Source organism: Peromyscus eremicus, chromosome 13 (genome assembly GCF_949786415.1).
Source record: "Peromyscus eremicus chromosome 13, PerEre_H2_v1, whole genome shotgun sequence".
Lineage (NCBI taxonomy): Eukaryota > Metazoa > Chordata > Mammalia > Rodentia > Cricetidae > Peromyscus > Peromyscus eremicus.
The window spans coordinates 60477388-60494343 of NC_081429.1; the positions used below are offsets into that span (position 1 = coordinate 60477388).

The following is a 16956-nucleotide window of genomic DNA, read 5'->3' on the forward strand; positions in this document are numbered from 1 at the left end:
GCAAACACAAAGGAATGAACAGGCATTTCTTCCTGGAGGATTTGAGTATTTGTTCAAATTGCCTAGGTTTCTAGGATGTGGTACTACAGAGTCAGCAGAAAAAAATAATAGGGACAGGCTGAGGGAAAGACTCCAGGACTGTGACACCGAGCTGTGTCTGGCTTGGGCCGCACTGACAGAATAATGAAGACTGTGATTGATGGCCATGGAAGTGTTGGAAATTAATGATGCATCTCTCTGCCAGACTTCTTTTCTCCAGCCCTGTGTATTGGATATTGGCCTCATTGCTGTATTTGGTTGTAAATGTGCATCCTAATGGATTGGGGAGTTTCAGGTAAACAACATAAATTGGTTAGAGTCACCAAGAAGACTTCTTACCATCCAAATTTAAAAAAAAAACCTAAAGCATGAAATTTTCCTCAAAGTTAAAGGCGTGCACCACCACTGCCCGGCCTGACTCTTTTTAAATTAAAATACAATAACTCCATTTCCCCCCTCCTTCTTACCCCTCCATGTCCCTAACCCTGATCCCTCCCAAACATGTGTGTGTGTGTGTGTGTGTGTGTGTGTGTGTGTGTGTGTTCCAAGACCCACATTTGGATGTTAAATGCATGTGTAATAACTTTAAAAAGACAGATGAAAATATCCACAATGAACTATTACACACGGACTTACTCATATGTATTAGGCTACAGACTAGAGGGAGGGGGAGGGGGAGACGGGGCTTTTCTACTCCCCCAAGTATATACAACTCTGAGGTGCTGAGCTGGTCAGTTAAGTTAGGTGAAGGCTGTATGTCAAGGCAAGAGGCTAGACCATATCGTAAGAGTTTGTTAACTTGGTTTATGGTTATCTGTGGTCTGTGCTCCTGACCAACAAGTAACAAGTCGGTGTTCCCATAGCCCCCTTCTTGGGCTCAGTTATTTTACAGCAGAGGCCCCCAGAACTCATGGAAATACGCATTTCTATTTCCCAGTGTATCATAGAGAGTATTACAAAGGAATATATATATATGCACGTGGGAAGGGCTGTGGCATGCCACCTTCCAGGAACCTCTACATCATTCAGACAGAACCTTCTCCAATCTTGTCCTTTGGAGTTTTCACAGAAGGATTAAGTAGGCGTGGTTGATCACGTCATTGCCACTGGGGATAACGCAGCCTTCAGCTCCTCTCCCTCCTCGGAGTTTGGGGCTGGTCTGAAACTTCCAACTTTTTTCTTTCTTTCTTTTTTTTTTTTTTCCAAGACAGGGTTTCTCTGTGTAGTTTTGGTGTCTGTCCCGGATCTCGCTCTGTAGACCAGGCTGGCCTCACAGGGATCCGCCTGGCTCTGCCTCCCGAGTGCTGGGATTAAAGGCGTGCACTGGCGCCGCCCAGCTGAAACTTCCAACTTCTAATCATATGGTCAGTGACCCTTAGCATCCAGTCCCTGTCCTGGAAGTGTGACTAGAAGCCACCAAAGTCGCTTCATGAGAATAAAAGATGCTCTTGTCATCCAAAAAAATCACAAAGGATTTCAGAGTTCCAAGTCAGACCCTCTGATCACTCAAGACATTGCACAGTCTGTGTCAGGAAACAAAGTCAAAGACCAAATATTAGAACAAAGGAACCTTGAGGCTCATGTGGGGGCGCACACCTTTAACCCCAGCACTTGGGAAGCAGAGCATGTAGATCTCTGTGAGTTAGAAGCCGACTGGGTCTACATAGACAGTTCCGGATCAGCCTGGGCTGTCTAGTGATGAGACCCTGTCTCAGAACCAGACAAAAGAACAACAGAGGACTCTTCGGGCACCTCCTATAGCCTTAGAAATCGCAAGAACTGGAGACAGAGACCACTGTGGGGGTATTGTGTTCCCCAAAATATTGTGTACCCTAATAAACTTATCTGGGGTCAGAGAACAGAGCAGCCACTAGATATAGAGGCCAGAAAATGGTGGCACTCACGCCTTTAATCCTAGCATTCCAGAGGCAGAGATCCATCTGGATCTCTGTGAGTTCAAGGTCACACTGGAAACAGCCAGGCATGGTAACTAGAGCCTTTAATCCCAGGAAGTAATGGCAGAAAGGTATCTAAGGCGTGAGAACCAGGAACTAGTGCTGGTTAAGCTTTCAGGCTTTCGAGAAGCAGTTCAGCTGAGATCCATTCGGATGAGGACACAGAGGCTTCCAGTCTGAGGAAACAGGATCCAGCTGAGGAACTGGTGAGGTGAGGTGACTGTGGCTTGTTCTGCTTCTCTGATCTTCCAGCATTGACTCCAGTACCTGGCTTCAGGTTTGATTTTATTAATAAGAACCTTTTAAGATTCATGCTACAGACCACATGTGTATTTATTATGTCATAGTATTGTAGGACTTTGAACTCAGGAAGGCCTCTTCCAGCTAGAGCCTCTCAACCTGTAGAGCCAAGGTCCTTTCTAGGCGCAAGGAAAGCCCTGGGAACCATGATTGTCATTTGAGGCCCTTCACAGACATGGAAGAGAAACCATGGACCAGAAGGTCCGTGCCTTAGCTACACCACCATGTTCTTGAGTGGAACTCTGGCGTATCAAACTGGCCAGTTAAGTTAGGTGAAGGCTGAATGTCATAGCAGGAGGCTAGACCATATTGTAATAGTTTGTTAACTTGATTTATGGTTATTAAATATTTAAACATATTAGTATTGTGTTTTCATGTGCATGCTTGCTGAAGGCCTCTCAAATAATCTGCACATTCCTATCTACTATTGGCCTGGATAAAAAAATAAAATGAAGACCACCCCTTTGTGAGCATAAAATGACAGTTTAGGTTCCCCAGTCGTCTTGGCGATGTGCTTGCGCAGTATAAGCACCTGTCTTCACAGCTAGTGAGGTTTTCTCTTCTGTAAAATTAGTTTGATGCAGTTGGAGCCCCAGTAGGAGCCAGCTACTTGGTCGTAGGCTCAACCAAAAGGACAACGATAGACTTCAGTGCTGTGTGGAGAAGGGAAATTGGCTAGTTGGCATGTTCATGTACTAGGAATACTTTCAGTGGTTGTCTAAGGAATTTGCAAGCAGAATTTATTACACATACTTTTACACATTACCCATAACCTAGTGCAAAGGGACTAAGTCCACTAATTTCACTGTATCCGGGCAATCAAGCATAGAACAACCTTGTAGCCCTGGGAAGAGGAGACTTTTTCACTCTGTGCTTTCTTCTGAATAACACATCCTAAGTTTAACATGATCAGCATTACTAAAGTTCTCTCATGCAATTCTTATTCATATCATAGTTGGTTAATTTTTATTATTTTAAAATTAATACAATGGATCCAGAGTTGTTATTGATACTCAGTGTTATTCCTCCACTTCTCCCAGGGTGACCCTGTCCTCTGGGAACTCCCCTGACTTTTAGAATTTAGACAAGTCCATTTCTGCCCACTTGTTCCTAGGCTTGCTTTATGAATAGTTTAAGCTTTCTATCACAAAACTTCCCACGTCCCTTTGAGACTAAATCAAATGTTAATGAACCACATCAAGAATAATTGCTTCCAAAATTCTGCCTGCAGTTCTTGTTAAAATGCAAAATATGCTTCTGTAAGCCTGGGCTAGACACCCCATTTTTCTATTAAGCTTCTGGATGATGGCAGTTCTGTTGGTTGTAGGCATAGCAAAGTACTGTAGGGTGTCATCAGAGAAAAACGACCATTTCTCTCCCAGTCATTCCCACCTGAACCCCTCTCTTTGAATTCATTTTTTGAGCTCTGGATATAATACTGGTATTTCTTGAGTTTTTAAATTTTTCATATTAAATTCCTAAATTCTTTCCTGAATACAGGATTAAGTTATGACCTATTTATGTGAAGTATTGGTACATACATGTTTCCCTCTACTTTCATAATATTACACAAAGTAATTACAATGATGTGAAACTTAGCATCTGAGTCAAGCTGCACACTATGATTACGTTCCCATTCTCACATTGCTTTTAGTTTTCTTTGGATGTGGTGGTTCCTTGAGTTTTTGCTTGATTAAGAACCTGTCACTCATGCAGCCCCAAACTTTCCATCAGAATGAGAAGCTCCCTCATTTACGGTCAAGCATGTCAATCTGAGTGTTTCTCTTCTCCTTTTCTTCCATGGTTATATCCCCCATACTCATGGCTAGTGAAGTTTTCTGTTATTTAAAAATACAGTTTTGACCCGATTTGGGCTGTAATTTCTCCCTCCAGTCCTGCCTGTTTGCCGTCCAGTTGTGTTTACAATTGTTACTTGGCTTGCTTTTGCTTGGAGGCTTGGTTTTCTTTTCTGTGTTAAAGTTCTTTTTATTTCTCTGGTAGGGATCTCCTCCTCGTTCTTCTGGCTAGGTCTATGTCCCCCTCTTTCTTAGCTGACTCTTTCTTTTGATTTTATTAGAGGAATTCTTGCAATAGCTTTCAGAGAGAAGGTTGCGGCAGCCAGCTTCCTGAGGCTTTGCTTATCTAGAACACTTTCTGTGGGCACACTGGACTGGTAGTTTGGGTGGGTACAGAATACTGAGCTGGAAATAATTTTCTTCAGAATTAAAAAAAAAACCTGCCTTCTAGTTATTTTATATTCTGATTCTCAATCATTTGTAAAATGTACTTCATTTCTGTACTCCTGAAACTTTAGACTTCCCGTTCAATCTCTGGTTTTCTGAAAATGTACAGTGATAGGGATGGGTATGGCTTTTCATTATCCATTGTGATTGGCATCTTTGGACTCTTTATATGGTTGCTTGGCACAGAGGAGTAGCAATATCCACTCAGTACAGTGGGGTCATTTGTCATTTATTTGTTAAAAAACTGAGCCTGGTGTACATTTTTTACTTTTTAAAAAATCGTTTGTTTTTTGTATTTTCTTTGGAAGTTTTTTTTGTTAGTTTGGTTTTGATTTTTTGTTTGCTTGTTTTGCATCTGTATTTCAGATGTGAGACTCTTTGTCAAATATCTAGCGGTCGTTAGCTTGCTGTTTCACAGTTAAGGCCATAGGGCCCATTTAGAAGTCCCCTGTGTACGACAAGTCTGCAGAATCAGGATGAATTATTAGAGCTGGCTGTTTCTTGGGGAGCAGATCCCTAAAAGTAATATTTGTGAGTTTGCCTTTGGTCTGGTCCACATCCAAGGTATATTTCCTGATGTCAATGCAGACGCAGACTGGACTTCACCACATACTCTCACAGAATCTTCCTCCCTTCAGCTTGACACGGCACCCCTGCCCACAAGTTGTCCTCTACCTAGAATGCAAAGTTTTCCTAATTCCACTGACTCCTCTGCTCTGAAGAGAAAACCTCTCATCACTTGACCACGTCAAGGAATGGTATAGAGGTCACTGCATGGCCAGGACTCTAAGCTGGCCTGTTTGGGATCTTTTCCAGACTCAGAGCAGTTGAGAGCTTTGAACCTCTTCCAGCTTCTCCACACTTCCCTGCCTCTGTCTGGGAATCTAGATGACAATTTTGTTTTACTGGAATCTTATTAAAGTTTCTGGAGCAAACAGAAGAAAATGTATCTCACATGCCATCTTTAGCCAGAGGGGCCTTGATTTCTTTTTCTAATCAATTCATTATGAGATTATAAGTTCTTTTTATAGGCTCATTAATACATGGCTTTTTTTAATTAGGGTTTTTTTTTGGCAAATCCAAAGGACTAATTTTCAAGAATTAGAATAAAAAATGACTTTGCATTTCAACTACTGAAAATATACCAGAGTTTTAAAAGCAAGAACTCATGTTTTGGAAACTGAAAAATCACTGTTTGTGGGAAAGAAGATTTCTCTAACTTTACCTTATTTTAAAGCAATAATATGGAATTTTTGAGGACGCTCACTTTGTGAATTGCCAGATCTCTAATAGAAAAGCTGCATTTGTAAGAAAATAACTCCCGTGTTTCCCCACAGGGCTGCCACATGGTGACGGAGGAACTGCACTCCATAGCCTTTGAGACCCAGATCTGCCTCTACGGCCTCACCATCGACTTGGAGGTGAGGGTTTCAGGAAACATCTACTCACTAGTAACATTCACAGCAACAAGTCAGCATTTACAACGAAAGCCCAGTCCTTCCAGGCTTTGTCTAGTCTTCACATATTATTTAGAAAAACCGTGCATCAAATGTCCACTAAGTAGTTAAGATGCCATTCTGGTTAAATAAAAATGATAAAATAAAAAAAATTCATGACCATTGTGAATTCAATAGATGTTGAATAATTTGTTATACACATTTTTTATTATTTTCTGAATCACGAATACTTAATAGAAAGCATAAAGAGAAATAACTATCCTTGAGCTGTGTCATATAGTATATTTTTGAAAGTTTAAGTTACATACTAAAATCTCTTGGCAAGTTTCTCTGCTGTAATGAACAAGGGAAAGCGGGTAGGAATCTTGGCGGTACATTGTTTTATGATCATCTAACAGTCGCCATTGAACTCTAAGAGTAAAGAAACCTTGGGGTGTTACACTGAGCACGTTAATCATGAGTTCTTTAAAGTCAGGGCGCCATGCTTTGCTTGTACACCATTGTCTATACACAGTTCCTAGCACATGCTAAAGGCCCCATATATGTTGAATAAACAAATCAGTGTATCTGTTAACGTGCTCCATTTCAGGTATCTTGAGGGTGATTCTACTTAACAGTGTGTTGTTTTAGATTCTGCCTTTTCCTTTTTGTCTGAGCATTCAAATGTGTGTAAAATCCTCCACCTCTTTCCCCTAAGCCACCACTTCCATAAGCTGCTTGGTTCCTCAGTTCCTGGGTATTTACTAGCCACAGGAACTTTGTGTCTATTAGGAAGGGCCTAGTGTACAGTGCTTAGCCTCCCAGGCTAGTCTGTGAAAGCCTGTTTACTTTGTAGGATAGAAAACTGCATCGGCAATGGTATGAAACTGAAGCAGACAGGGCAGCTCCAACTCCCATAGGGCACCTCTCCAGTACGGACTTTAATTAGGCACTAGGTCATAATTTGATTATGGTGGTTCATTACCAAAGTAAATTTCAGATCAAATTTTTAGTACATCTTAAAATCATCACAAAAGCCACTTTGGTTGTATTTGGGACATTGTGTGACGTAAGGAAGTATAGTCATTTCTCAATGTCCAGGAAGATGCTGAGGAAACTGCCTGATTGCTGGCTTCTGGTGCCCCGAAGAGTTCCTGTCTTATTGTACTCCAGCTTGTGTGTGTGCTCAAAAGTTATTCACATGGCACCTGGGTACCAGGATAGGAAGAAGGGAGTTAACTTGAAATGGCCTTCTAGAAGAGAAGGTCAGGAGTAGTATTAATGCAAGTTTGGACTACCTGTAAACTTCTTCTTCTTCTTTTAACTAGACAAGCTCATTACCTGTGGTGATGATTTCTAATGTCAGCCAACTGCCTAATGCTTGGGCATCCATCATTTGGTACAATGTGTCAACCAACGATTGCCAGGTAAAGTTCCTATTCCTGTCTCTCCATTTCTCATCCTACGTAACTTTTTCTTTCAACAATGTGCATGTGGTGGTGGTGAGGGTTTTTCTAGATGTGTGAGTCCCGTTAGGTCATGTTTAAGGTGTTCTGCTGGAGCTGATGTTAGGTCATGTTTAACGTGTTTTGCTCAAGCCGAACATGATGGCACATATCTAGAATTCAAGCACTTGGAAGTCTAAGGCAGGGAGATTGTGATTTGAAGCAAGTCTGAGTCAAACCTGGGCTACATAGCAAGATCCTGCCTCAAAATTAATTATAACAATAATGAGGAGGTTGTGTGTTCTGGCAGACTTGTACTCTGAGAGTTCTGGATAGTAATTGCGGCAGGTGCTGGCCATTCCTGAGTTCTGATCGGCCCCAAGACTGCATCACTATGAGTTCTAAGGCTGTCCTGTGGCTACACTAACTGGACTGCAGGGAAACACCTTGTTCCAGAATTTTCTGTCTAATTGCTGTCAGAACATGATGTCTGACTGCCTTAACTTCCCAGCACACTTTTTCTCAGTCTCTTCTAGAAAGGCACAGAATTAGTTTCCAAATAAGCAGCCAGGATATCCATCAATCTTGCCTGAGTTCTGACAGCACAAATTTTGCAGTTGATTAGGTATAGATTTGAGCCTCTCTAAGATTTAGGCTGGATGTTAGTGCCATCTGGTGGTTATTTGAGGCATTTGACCAAACTGCGCCAGTGATTATAGAGGTTTTTTCATGAAAACCAGGGAGAGAGAGAGAGAGAGAGAGAGAGAGAGAGAGAGAGAGAGAGAGAGAGAGAGAGAGAGAGAAGGTTACTTCACACTCCCTCTTGCTCTGTTTTTAAAGAGAGAGAAAATGAAACTACAAACTGTGTGTTGTGTTGCCAAGTATTTAGTTCCAGAAGAAACAGCCAAAATAAAACCGTCCTTCTTTATATAAATCAGTTTCTGCCAGAAGAATTATTTCCACTGGGTGACTGTGTAAGACTTGATCACTAAATGGGTCCTCTTTCTGTGCCTTTTCCCTTTAATGGAATATTCCAAAAATGGCTCAGCGATGTTCACCCTCATCCCCAGATGCCCGGGCATCTGAGACAGATCAATAGTTCAGCCCTGTAACACAAATCCTAGAAGGTCTTATTAGTAAAAACAAACCCAGGAGCCAGGTATTGGGCTGAACGCTGGAAGATCAGAGAAGAAGAACAAGCCACAGCCACCTCACCTTGCCAATTCCTCAGCTGATCCTGTTTCCTCAGACTGGATGCCTCTCAGCTGAACTGTGCTGCTCAAAAGCCTAAAAGCTTAACCAGCTCTAGTTCCTGGTCCTCACACTTTAAATACCTTTCTGCTTTCTGCCATCACTTCCTGGGATTAAAGGCATGAGTCACCATGCCTGGCTATTTCCAGTGTGGCTTTGAACTCACAGAGATCCAGATGGATCTCTGCCTCCAGAAGGCTAGGATTAAAGGCGAGTGTGCACCATTTTCTGGTCTCTATGTCTGTCTAGTGGCTATTCTGTTCTCTGACACCAGATAAATTTATTAGGGTGCACAATATTTTGGGGAACACAATATCACCACACAGCCCTGTTCACCCTCATCCCCAGATGCCCAGGCATCTGAGACAGATTAACTGCAAAGGGAAAGGCTGCTGGGGGCTAAGATTCCTCCTGGGCCAAAGAATCTACAGGATAATTCTTTAGTCTTTAAGACCAAGAAAAGCCCTTGGCACTAAATGACACTTCACATGTCTGCTCATCTCTTCCAACCTTGGGGAATGGGAGGAAAGTGAGGTGCTTCTGTCCTTCAATGCAACACCCCACTTGGGTTTCCTTAGCAACATTCTGCTAGGAAGCTGCCAAGGCCACCACACACAGCCTCCCAGAGCAACTTGGCTCCAGCGTAAAGATCTGGAGACTGAGGTCACAGCCTCTTCACGAAACCATACCAGGCAACTAACACTGACTTATTAACCCTCTATTCCTTCAAACTCCAAGCTCTCATTCCTTAATTAGATTCTGCCCTCACTGGTCATTTTCCAGACATGCTTCTCAAGGAGAAAACCTCGTCCCTAGAAATTCTTTCACTTCCCTTCTCTTCTTCCTGTCTTGTGATCTTTGTTGGACACCCTCATTCATGATGAGCCAATTAAACATGTTTAAGATGAATAGTATTTCAGGGAAGTTTGTCTGTCCAGTTACAGTAACTACTTGTGTAAGTTGATTGCTAGTTGAGTTGGTAGTCCAGAGAATGTTGGGCAATGTCAAGTGATTTTATCAGGAAAGTCAGATCCCGAGTTGTATTATATTAAGGAACAAACGCACTGAAAAGATCGACAGTCTGTATTGTTGACTTCACTTGACCCTGAATTTAAATCAGGACTGTGATGTGTTCAATGTGATGCTCCCTGTGCGATTAACAGATACAATCACCGTGACTCTATTTCAGAACTTGGTTTTCTTTAATAATCCTCCGCCTGTCACTTTGAGTCAACTCCTGGAAGTGATGAGCTGGCAGTTTTCGTCCTATGTCGGTCGTGGCCTTAATTCAGACCAGCTCAACATGCTGGCAGAGAAGCTCACAGGTGAGAGCTGGTAGGCACGGAGGGTGTGTCTGTTTGTAGCACCTGGGTGTTTTAAAGCAGTTAACGTCACTACTGCTGATAAGTTTGATGACTGTCACAGTTCACCGAATGCCTCCTATGTGTTGCCGGCACAGGGCTAAGTGTTATTTTACTTTTAATTCTCACAGTGTTCCTTGGGGCCGACAGTAGTGTCTTGATTTGAGGACACTGAGGCTCAGGGGTCACAGCCTCACCACACAGCCAGGAGGCAGCAGAGCCACACTGTGAGCCAGGCCGGTGCTCCTTCCTTTCCCCTCACACTCTGGTTTCCAGAAGTGCTTAAACCACTTCCTCTGAACATGCTGTGAAGCTTTCAGGGTGATGTTAACCAGCTGGAACAGGCTGGGTCAAGTACAGGAATGGTAACAGAATTTTAAACACACCAGCAATGACTTAATTCTGCACATTAAGGAAGCTTCGGTGTCTGGATTTTGCAGATGTCATCAGCATTTCATGTACTAACGTCAGTCTAAGCTTTGCTTGAGTTTCTTAAAGATACCTGAATTTTGACCAGCAAGCGCCCTCAGCACCAGGGAGAGCTCACACTGAATGTGTGTGCATTTGCAGCTAAACTAGTACCAAAGCCCGATCTGCTCAGAATCCGTGGTGGCAGATGGGCTCATGTGATGCTGGCTTGCTTGCCACGTGCACCTTTTGGCTCATCAGTGGGCATTCAGACACATCTGGTCTTTTGGACAATTTAAACACTTATTGAACGTAATTTTTTATCCTGGATTCACAAACAGCAGCAGTAGCTATTGGTAAAGTTTTGTTAATGAGTAGCTAACGCTTTTAAATGTATTAGTATGTTACTAGCAGTAGCATATATTAGTATGGACTACAACTATAATCTCAGGGTCTTTAGCAAATTATCCACAGAAATGTAGTTTCCTTAGACATTCTATAGTAGTTCTTTTCAGTGTTCTAGGTCAAAATAGCTGTTGCTGCTTATTACCTACATGATTTCTAGTCCATTCTTTTCATTTTAATGGGCAAGTCGCCACCCTAGGCTGTTTCTGCTATTCCTAGTAAGTGCCATGCTCTTCCCACAGCTCCTCGTCCCCCATTGTTCTTCCTCCCTGGAGTGGCTTCCGTTAGCCCTCTGCCAGCTCATCCCCCCCATTCATGGAGCTTCCTAAAGCCATTGTCTGCTCCTTCCTCATAAAGCAGTTTACAGATACTGAACTTCTTAGGCACCAGGATGACACATCAGACCCTCCATAAGCACTCAGACACTGTATCTCCATTGCAAGCCCATGAGAGATGCTTGCAGAGAGGGGCGGGAGGAACTAAATCAAGCACAGAATAAAGTCTCACTGTGGTTAATTGTTTTCTTTCATTTTAGTTCAGTCTAACTACAGCGATGGTCACCTCACCTGGGCCAAGTTCTGCAAGGTACACATGGCAGTGGGGGGTGTCGTCTAGGAAGTTCTTGGTCATGATGCTGCTTTCTAAGGCTCCATGTCATTACCTAAGTTTTGGAGGAGTTCCTGGATGAGGGTGACTGTAGCAGAAAGTCCTGTCCTGCTCACAGGGAACATTTGTCCAAGTTAGAATGAGTTCTGTCAGGGTGCAGCTTCAGTCACTGTCCTTGTCCGTGTGTACGCCTTCCTCCTGACAGGAACATTTGCCTGGCAAACCATTTACCTTCTGGACCTGGCTTGAAGCAATATTGGACCTAATTAAAAAACACATTCTTCCCCTCTGGATTGATGGGTGAGTTTATAGCTCTCTTGTTCATATGAATACTTTTTTCTGCTTTAATTATCTTTTTTCCTTTTTTTTTTTTTAAGTGTATTTAGGAGAAAAGCACAATTGTAGTTTCTTCAGAGACTATAATATTATATATTCTATAATAATATATTGTACATATATCCTATATGTATGTATTGTCTAATATATATATATATATGAATTGTGTAATGATGTGAGAGCTCGGTCTTTTCTTTATGAATGAAATAAATGAAGATGCAACAATAACCAGATGAGACCGTGTCTTGCCCTTCCTTTAATTTTAGGTACATCATGGGCTTTGTGAGCAAAGAGAAGGAGAGGTTTCTGCTCAAGGATAAAATGCCCGGGACATTTTTGTTACGATTCAGCGAGAGCCATCTGGGAGGGATCACCTTCACCTGGGTGGACCACTCTGAAAACGGTATGTAGCCACACTCACTCGTTGGTTTGAGTGTGAGTTGGTCCAGTTGGTCCATGTAACCGGGTACCTGTGGATTCTGAACGCCCACCTTGCCACCCTCCGTTGCACATACGGCCTGCACTGGCCAGACTTCACAAGCTCATACCTTTTAGCTATGGAGATAACGTGGGTATAGGAGGAGCAACCACAAAGAAACGTTCCAGTCTCTGTGTTTTCAGGAGAAGTGAGATTCCACTCCGTAGAACCCTACAACAAAGGGCGTCTGTCGGCTCTGCCATTCGCTGACATCCTGCGGGACTACAAGGTCATCATGGCTGAGAACATTCCCGAGAACCCTCTCAAGTACCTCTACCCCGACATTCCCAAAGACAAAGCCTTCGGTAAACACTACAGCTCCCAGCCTTGCGAAGGTGATGCCCTTTGTATTTACTTTTCTCTTGAGGTTTTGGAAAATGATGTCAAGTCGGAACAAAGAGAAGGAAGTTCCTCCTTTTCATTACTTTGACCTCTGTAATATTCTAGGGTCAGATGGAGGCAGAGTCTCAGGAAACAAAGTGCTGTGTTAGTGGTTAGTAAGAGTAACATTCATAGCTGCAGCTAAACTTCACCATAGCTGCAGCTAGACTTCACCATGGCCAAACCAGCCCTGTGTAGAGCCTGGAGTTCATCCTCCTTCAAAGAGGAGTGCTGATCCTTGCACTTCTGTGACTGGGGGCGGGGGGCGGGGGATGATTGCAAAAATGCAGCAGGTCTGGAGACCTGTATTTTGTAAAGAAACTTGAAGGTTAAGAATTAAGTTTTTTGCTTTACTGTGATCTCTGTGTGTGTGTGAGAGAGAGAGACAGAGACAGAGAGAGACAGAGAGAGAGAGAGAGAGAGAGAGAGAGAGAGAGAGAGAGAGAGAGAGAGAGAGAGACTGGGGATGGAACTCAGGATTTGATGACTACTAGGCTAGTCATATGCCCCATCCGGCCTTACTGTAATCTTTACTCAGAGTGTTTATTCTCTGCCAAAGAAGAGACATGGGGATCTGTGCTTCATTCTCCTACCTTGGCATACTTTTCTTCCACATACCCTAAGGGCCTAGAGGAGTAACTGTCCAAATAGGCATTCAGTAAATATTGAATACACAAAAGACAATTCATAAAATTAGCTGTCTGAGGTAAGGGGCTCACCATTCTCTCGCATGAAAGCGCAGTTGGCCTCTGTATCCACAGTGTGCACATCTTACTCAGTCAACCAAAGATCAAAAATGGCTTTTAAAAATTGCAACTGCATTGAACGTGTAAACCTTTTCTTTCTTCTATAAACAGCATGGGATAACAACTATTAAAACAACATTTATATTGAAGCAGTATTGTAGGTAACCTAGAAGAAATGATTTAAAGCATATAGACAGGTGTGCTTAGATTCAAAACAAATGCAACACCATTGTACACAAAGGATTTGAGCACTGTGGATTAAGTGTCTGCAGGGGTCCTAGAGCCCAGTTCCCTACCGGTACCGAGGGATAACAGTGTACCGTCTCTAAGGCTCTTCAGCTGTAGTGAGTAAAGGAGCACTGTCTTGTGAAATATTCTTCAGCTATCACAGACAGTGTAGCTTGTTACCACCCAACTTCATCTGAAACAAATAAAATACAAAAGAAAACAAATACAGAGGACTGGCTTTTAGGGCACTCTATGCCTAAGAGAACAAAACACAAATGTCAATACAATGAATTAAAACTGGAACACTGTGCTGCCACTAGATCAGCATGGTGTAGCTGGGAAGACCAAGGTTTGTCCATTGCCATTACTGTGGGACTGTGGTGGTTGTCGTGGTATAATGTCACTTCTAGGCAAGCTGGTGTACCTGCTTCAAAACCTCTGTGTAGTAATAAGGTTATGACTGGCATTCTAATGAAAAGAACTGTGTTCCTATATGTGTCAGTCAAAGACAAAGATTTGTTGGGCTTACAGTTTGGAAGCTTTCAGTCTATGGAGGTTGACCCCATCACCTCTAGGCCTGCAGTTAGACATCATGGTGGGAGTGTGTGACCTGGAAGCAGAGAAGAAAGAGGCTGAAATCTCAGTATTCCTCGTAAAGCACACACCCAGTGACTGTCCTTCCTCCAGGCCCCACATTTTCCCCACAGACTGACAACCAAACCTTTAAGGCAAGGACCTTTGAGAGACACTACAGCTCTATAAATTTCCTAATATACAAATGAATAGGATACTACTGCCAAACTTCAATGCAACATGAAGGGCAGATGATGAAGGAGAGTCTCAGCTGTCATCAGATATTTTAGAGTCATTAGTATTTGAGGTCACGTCAGCCTGCTAAGAGTCTTGATGTTTACCCTTGCATTTCACGTTCGCCTGTGTGGCTATTTCTTCCATTCAACTAAAAGTATTTGTGAATTACAAGACAACCACGTTATTTATTTTCTTCTGAGCATTGCAGATACTTTCCTAGATGTTTTATTTCCAATTTTATCAATGGTGCTAACATTTCTCTCCAACATTGTGCCTTTCTTTTTCAGTTTCAAGGCCAACAGAACGGGGAGACAAAGGTTATGTTCCTTCAGTTTTTATCCCTATTTCAACAATGTGAGTAACTTTAGTCACATGTAAAATATTTATTATTGAATTGATTTTTTTTTCAAAAAGCTTTCCTAAAAGATTTAAGGGCAGATCAGAGTACACATAACTGAGGACAAAGCATTTTTAATGCCCAATAAAGCCTTTCATGTCTCATTTCTTTGAACACCTAAAGCTAGTCTTCAGGGCACACTCTCCAGTCTGTGAAGGCTGGAATTATAAAGCTGCCTTTTTATATGCCATATACTCCATAGCAGATTGAATGCTCTGACATGAAGTGATGAATTAGGCAGCTCAGTGTCACAGAGAGATAAAGCGCTCAGCGAGTCCTGGACACAGCAGGTGACCATGAGCTATTATGTTATAACCCTTGTAATATTCTCCTGTTGTCTCTTTAAGCCGCAGCGACGCCATGGAGCCACAGTCTCCTTCAGACCTTCTCCCCATGTCTCCGAGTGTATACGCTGTGCTGAGAGAAAACCTGAGCCCCACCACGATTGAAACTGCAGTACGTCCTCCCCCTTTCAATGGTCTAGGGTGTGTGCAGTGAAACAAGTGTGAACCCCAGGGTTTGCCGCACTGCCTGGGCGAGGAGAAAGCGTGGTTGCTAGCCCGAATTCGAGAGTCTGTAACAGAGGGTGCTGTTGGTGCGGCATGCACGTTGCTAAGGATGTAGATACCAAGAGCAAACACCGTGGCTTGAAAGAACTGCTTTGAGGTGTTTACCACAACACCAAAGGGCCAAATGTCCCTGTACCCCTCTTCCTGGTGCAGCCATGGGCCATACCACCCCCCAGCACACACACAACCAAGGTCTGTAAGTCTGCTCTGGCAATTCTCTTAAGACATTCAGGAACCACAAGTTCCAACTTCACTTAGTTGTTGCATAGCCAGTCTCTGCGGCCCTTCCATCTAGCGCATGAAGAACAATAAGAGCACAAGTATTTTTTAAATAGTTTACTTAACTCTGCTTTATATGCATTGCTGTGAAGGTGTCCAATCCCCTGACACTGGAGTTACAGACAGTTGTGAGCTGCCACGTGGGGGCTGGGAATTGAACCCGGGTCCTCTTGATGAGCAACCAGTGCTCTTAACTGCTGAGCCATCTCTCCAGCCCAAGCATAAGTATTCTTTAAGAACCGTGTCATCATCTGTAATGTTACTTGGGATGCATTCTATTTGTTTCCGTCCCCCAATGCTGTAAAAGGGTTTAACAGCCCCAGTTTATGTAAGGTGAATGCATCAGGTGAATACATCAGGTGAACCAAACCTTGCAGGGATCTGGATGCCCAGGAAACTGGTTCTTGGCTAAAAGTCAAAAGGTATTACATTCTTCAAGACTTCCAAGGATGGAAAACCCATGGCTTACTCCAATGTTGGATGTCCTTAACTCACCAAGTTATTTACATCTGAAGTTTTGCCGCATTTTGTACCCACTTCCTATTATTTTTAGTGCAATGAGTGGGTTTTTAGTTTTTAATTATTGTGTGTGTCTGTGTGTTGAACGCGGGCCTTTGGGTAAGAGCTTTCACCCCCTGAGCCGCTTTGCCTGCCCCATGAGTGGACTTCTTAGCGCAGTTTTTCATCGACTCGAATTACACCTTTTATTTCAGGCTGATCAGCCCTAATTACTTTAATGAATTCTTAGTTAATTGGTAGGAAGATTACGGATTGTTTAGTAGACAAAAGAGTGTTTACTCCCTCAAAACTGACTCATTTGCAAAACAGCTTCCTTAACCATCATTTCCGTTTTCAATCTTAGATGAAGTCTCCGTATTCTGAGTGACGGTATAAAGCGACTCTTCAAGGAAGAGAGCAGATGAAGACGGAGACTGTTCTTTGCCGAAGTCCACAGTTCATTTCTCCAGCTTTGTAAATACCGGTTTCCAGAAAATGGCACAAATCCGAAGCTTTCCTCTCACTAGGTGACATCCCCAACTGGGAGTGCCGTGACTAAAATGCTAAAAACCAAAGCTTCAGATAAACATGCAGGAAAAGACAGCTTCGAGAAACTTATGTTCGTGACAATATAACAGAAGGCTGCTTTGCATGCATTTGTTTCTGACTTTATTTCTCAGACCTTATTTATTATTTTGGCTCTGGAAGCTATGTTAACATTTCAGGGTGGGTCAAGAATACAGTATCGTGTCTGAATTACTCAAAACCACAGGAAGGTTTAGCTG

General features: G+C 42.8%; 1 protein-coding gene across 1 annotated transcript in view; it reads left to right on the plus strand.

The window, feature by feature from the left end:
• The window catches only part of Stat4 (signal transducer and activator of transcription 4), an 88894-nt gene extending 72148 nt beyond the window's left edge, over positions 1-16746 (plus strand). Inside the window, exons 14-23 of the mRNA XM_059278372.1 lie at positions 5875-5958; positions 7302-7400; positions 9859-9994; positions 11379-11428; positions 11655-11749; positions 12052-12188; positions 12407-12598; positions 14716-14782; positions 15173-15281; positions 16536-16746. Coding sequence (XP_059134355.1) covers positions 5875-5958; positions 7302-7400; positions 9859-9994; positions 11379-11428; positions 11655-11749; positions 12052-12188; positions 12407-12598; positions 14716-14782; positions 15173-15281; positions 16536-16559 — 993 coding nt within the window. The 3' untranslated portion in view covers positions 16560-16746. The remainder of the gene's footprint in view (positions 1-5874; positions 5959-7301; positions 7401-9858; positions 9995-11378; positions 11429-11654; positions 11750-12051; positions 12189-12406; positions 12599-14715; positions 14783-15172; positions 15282-16535) is intronic.
• Positions 16747-16956: the final 210 nt, after the last annotated feature.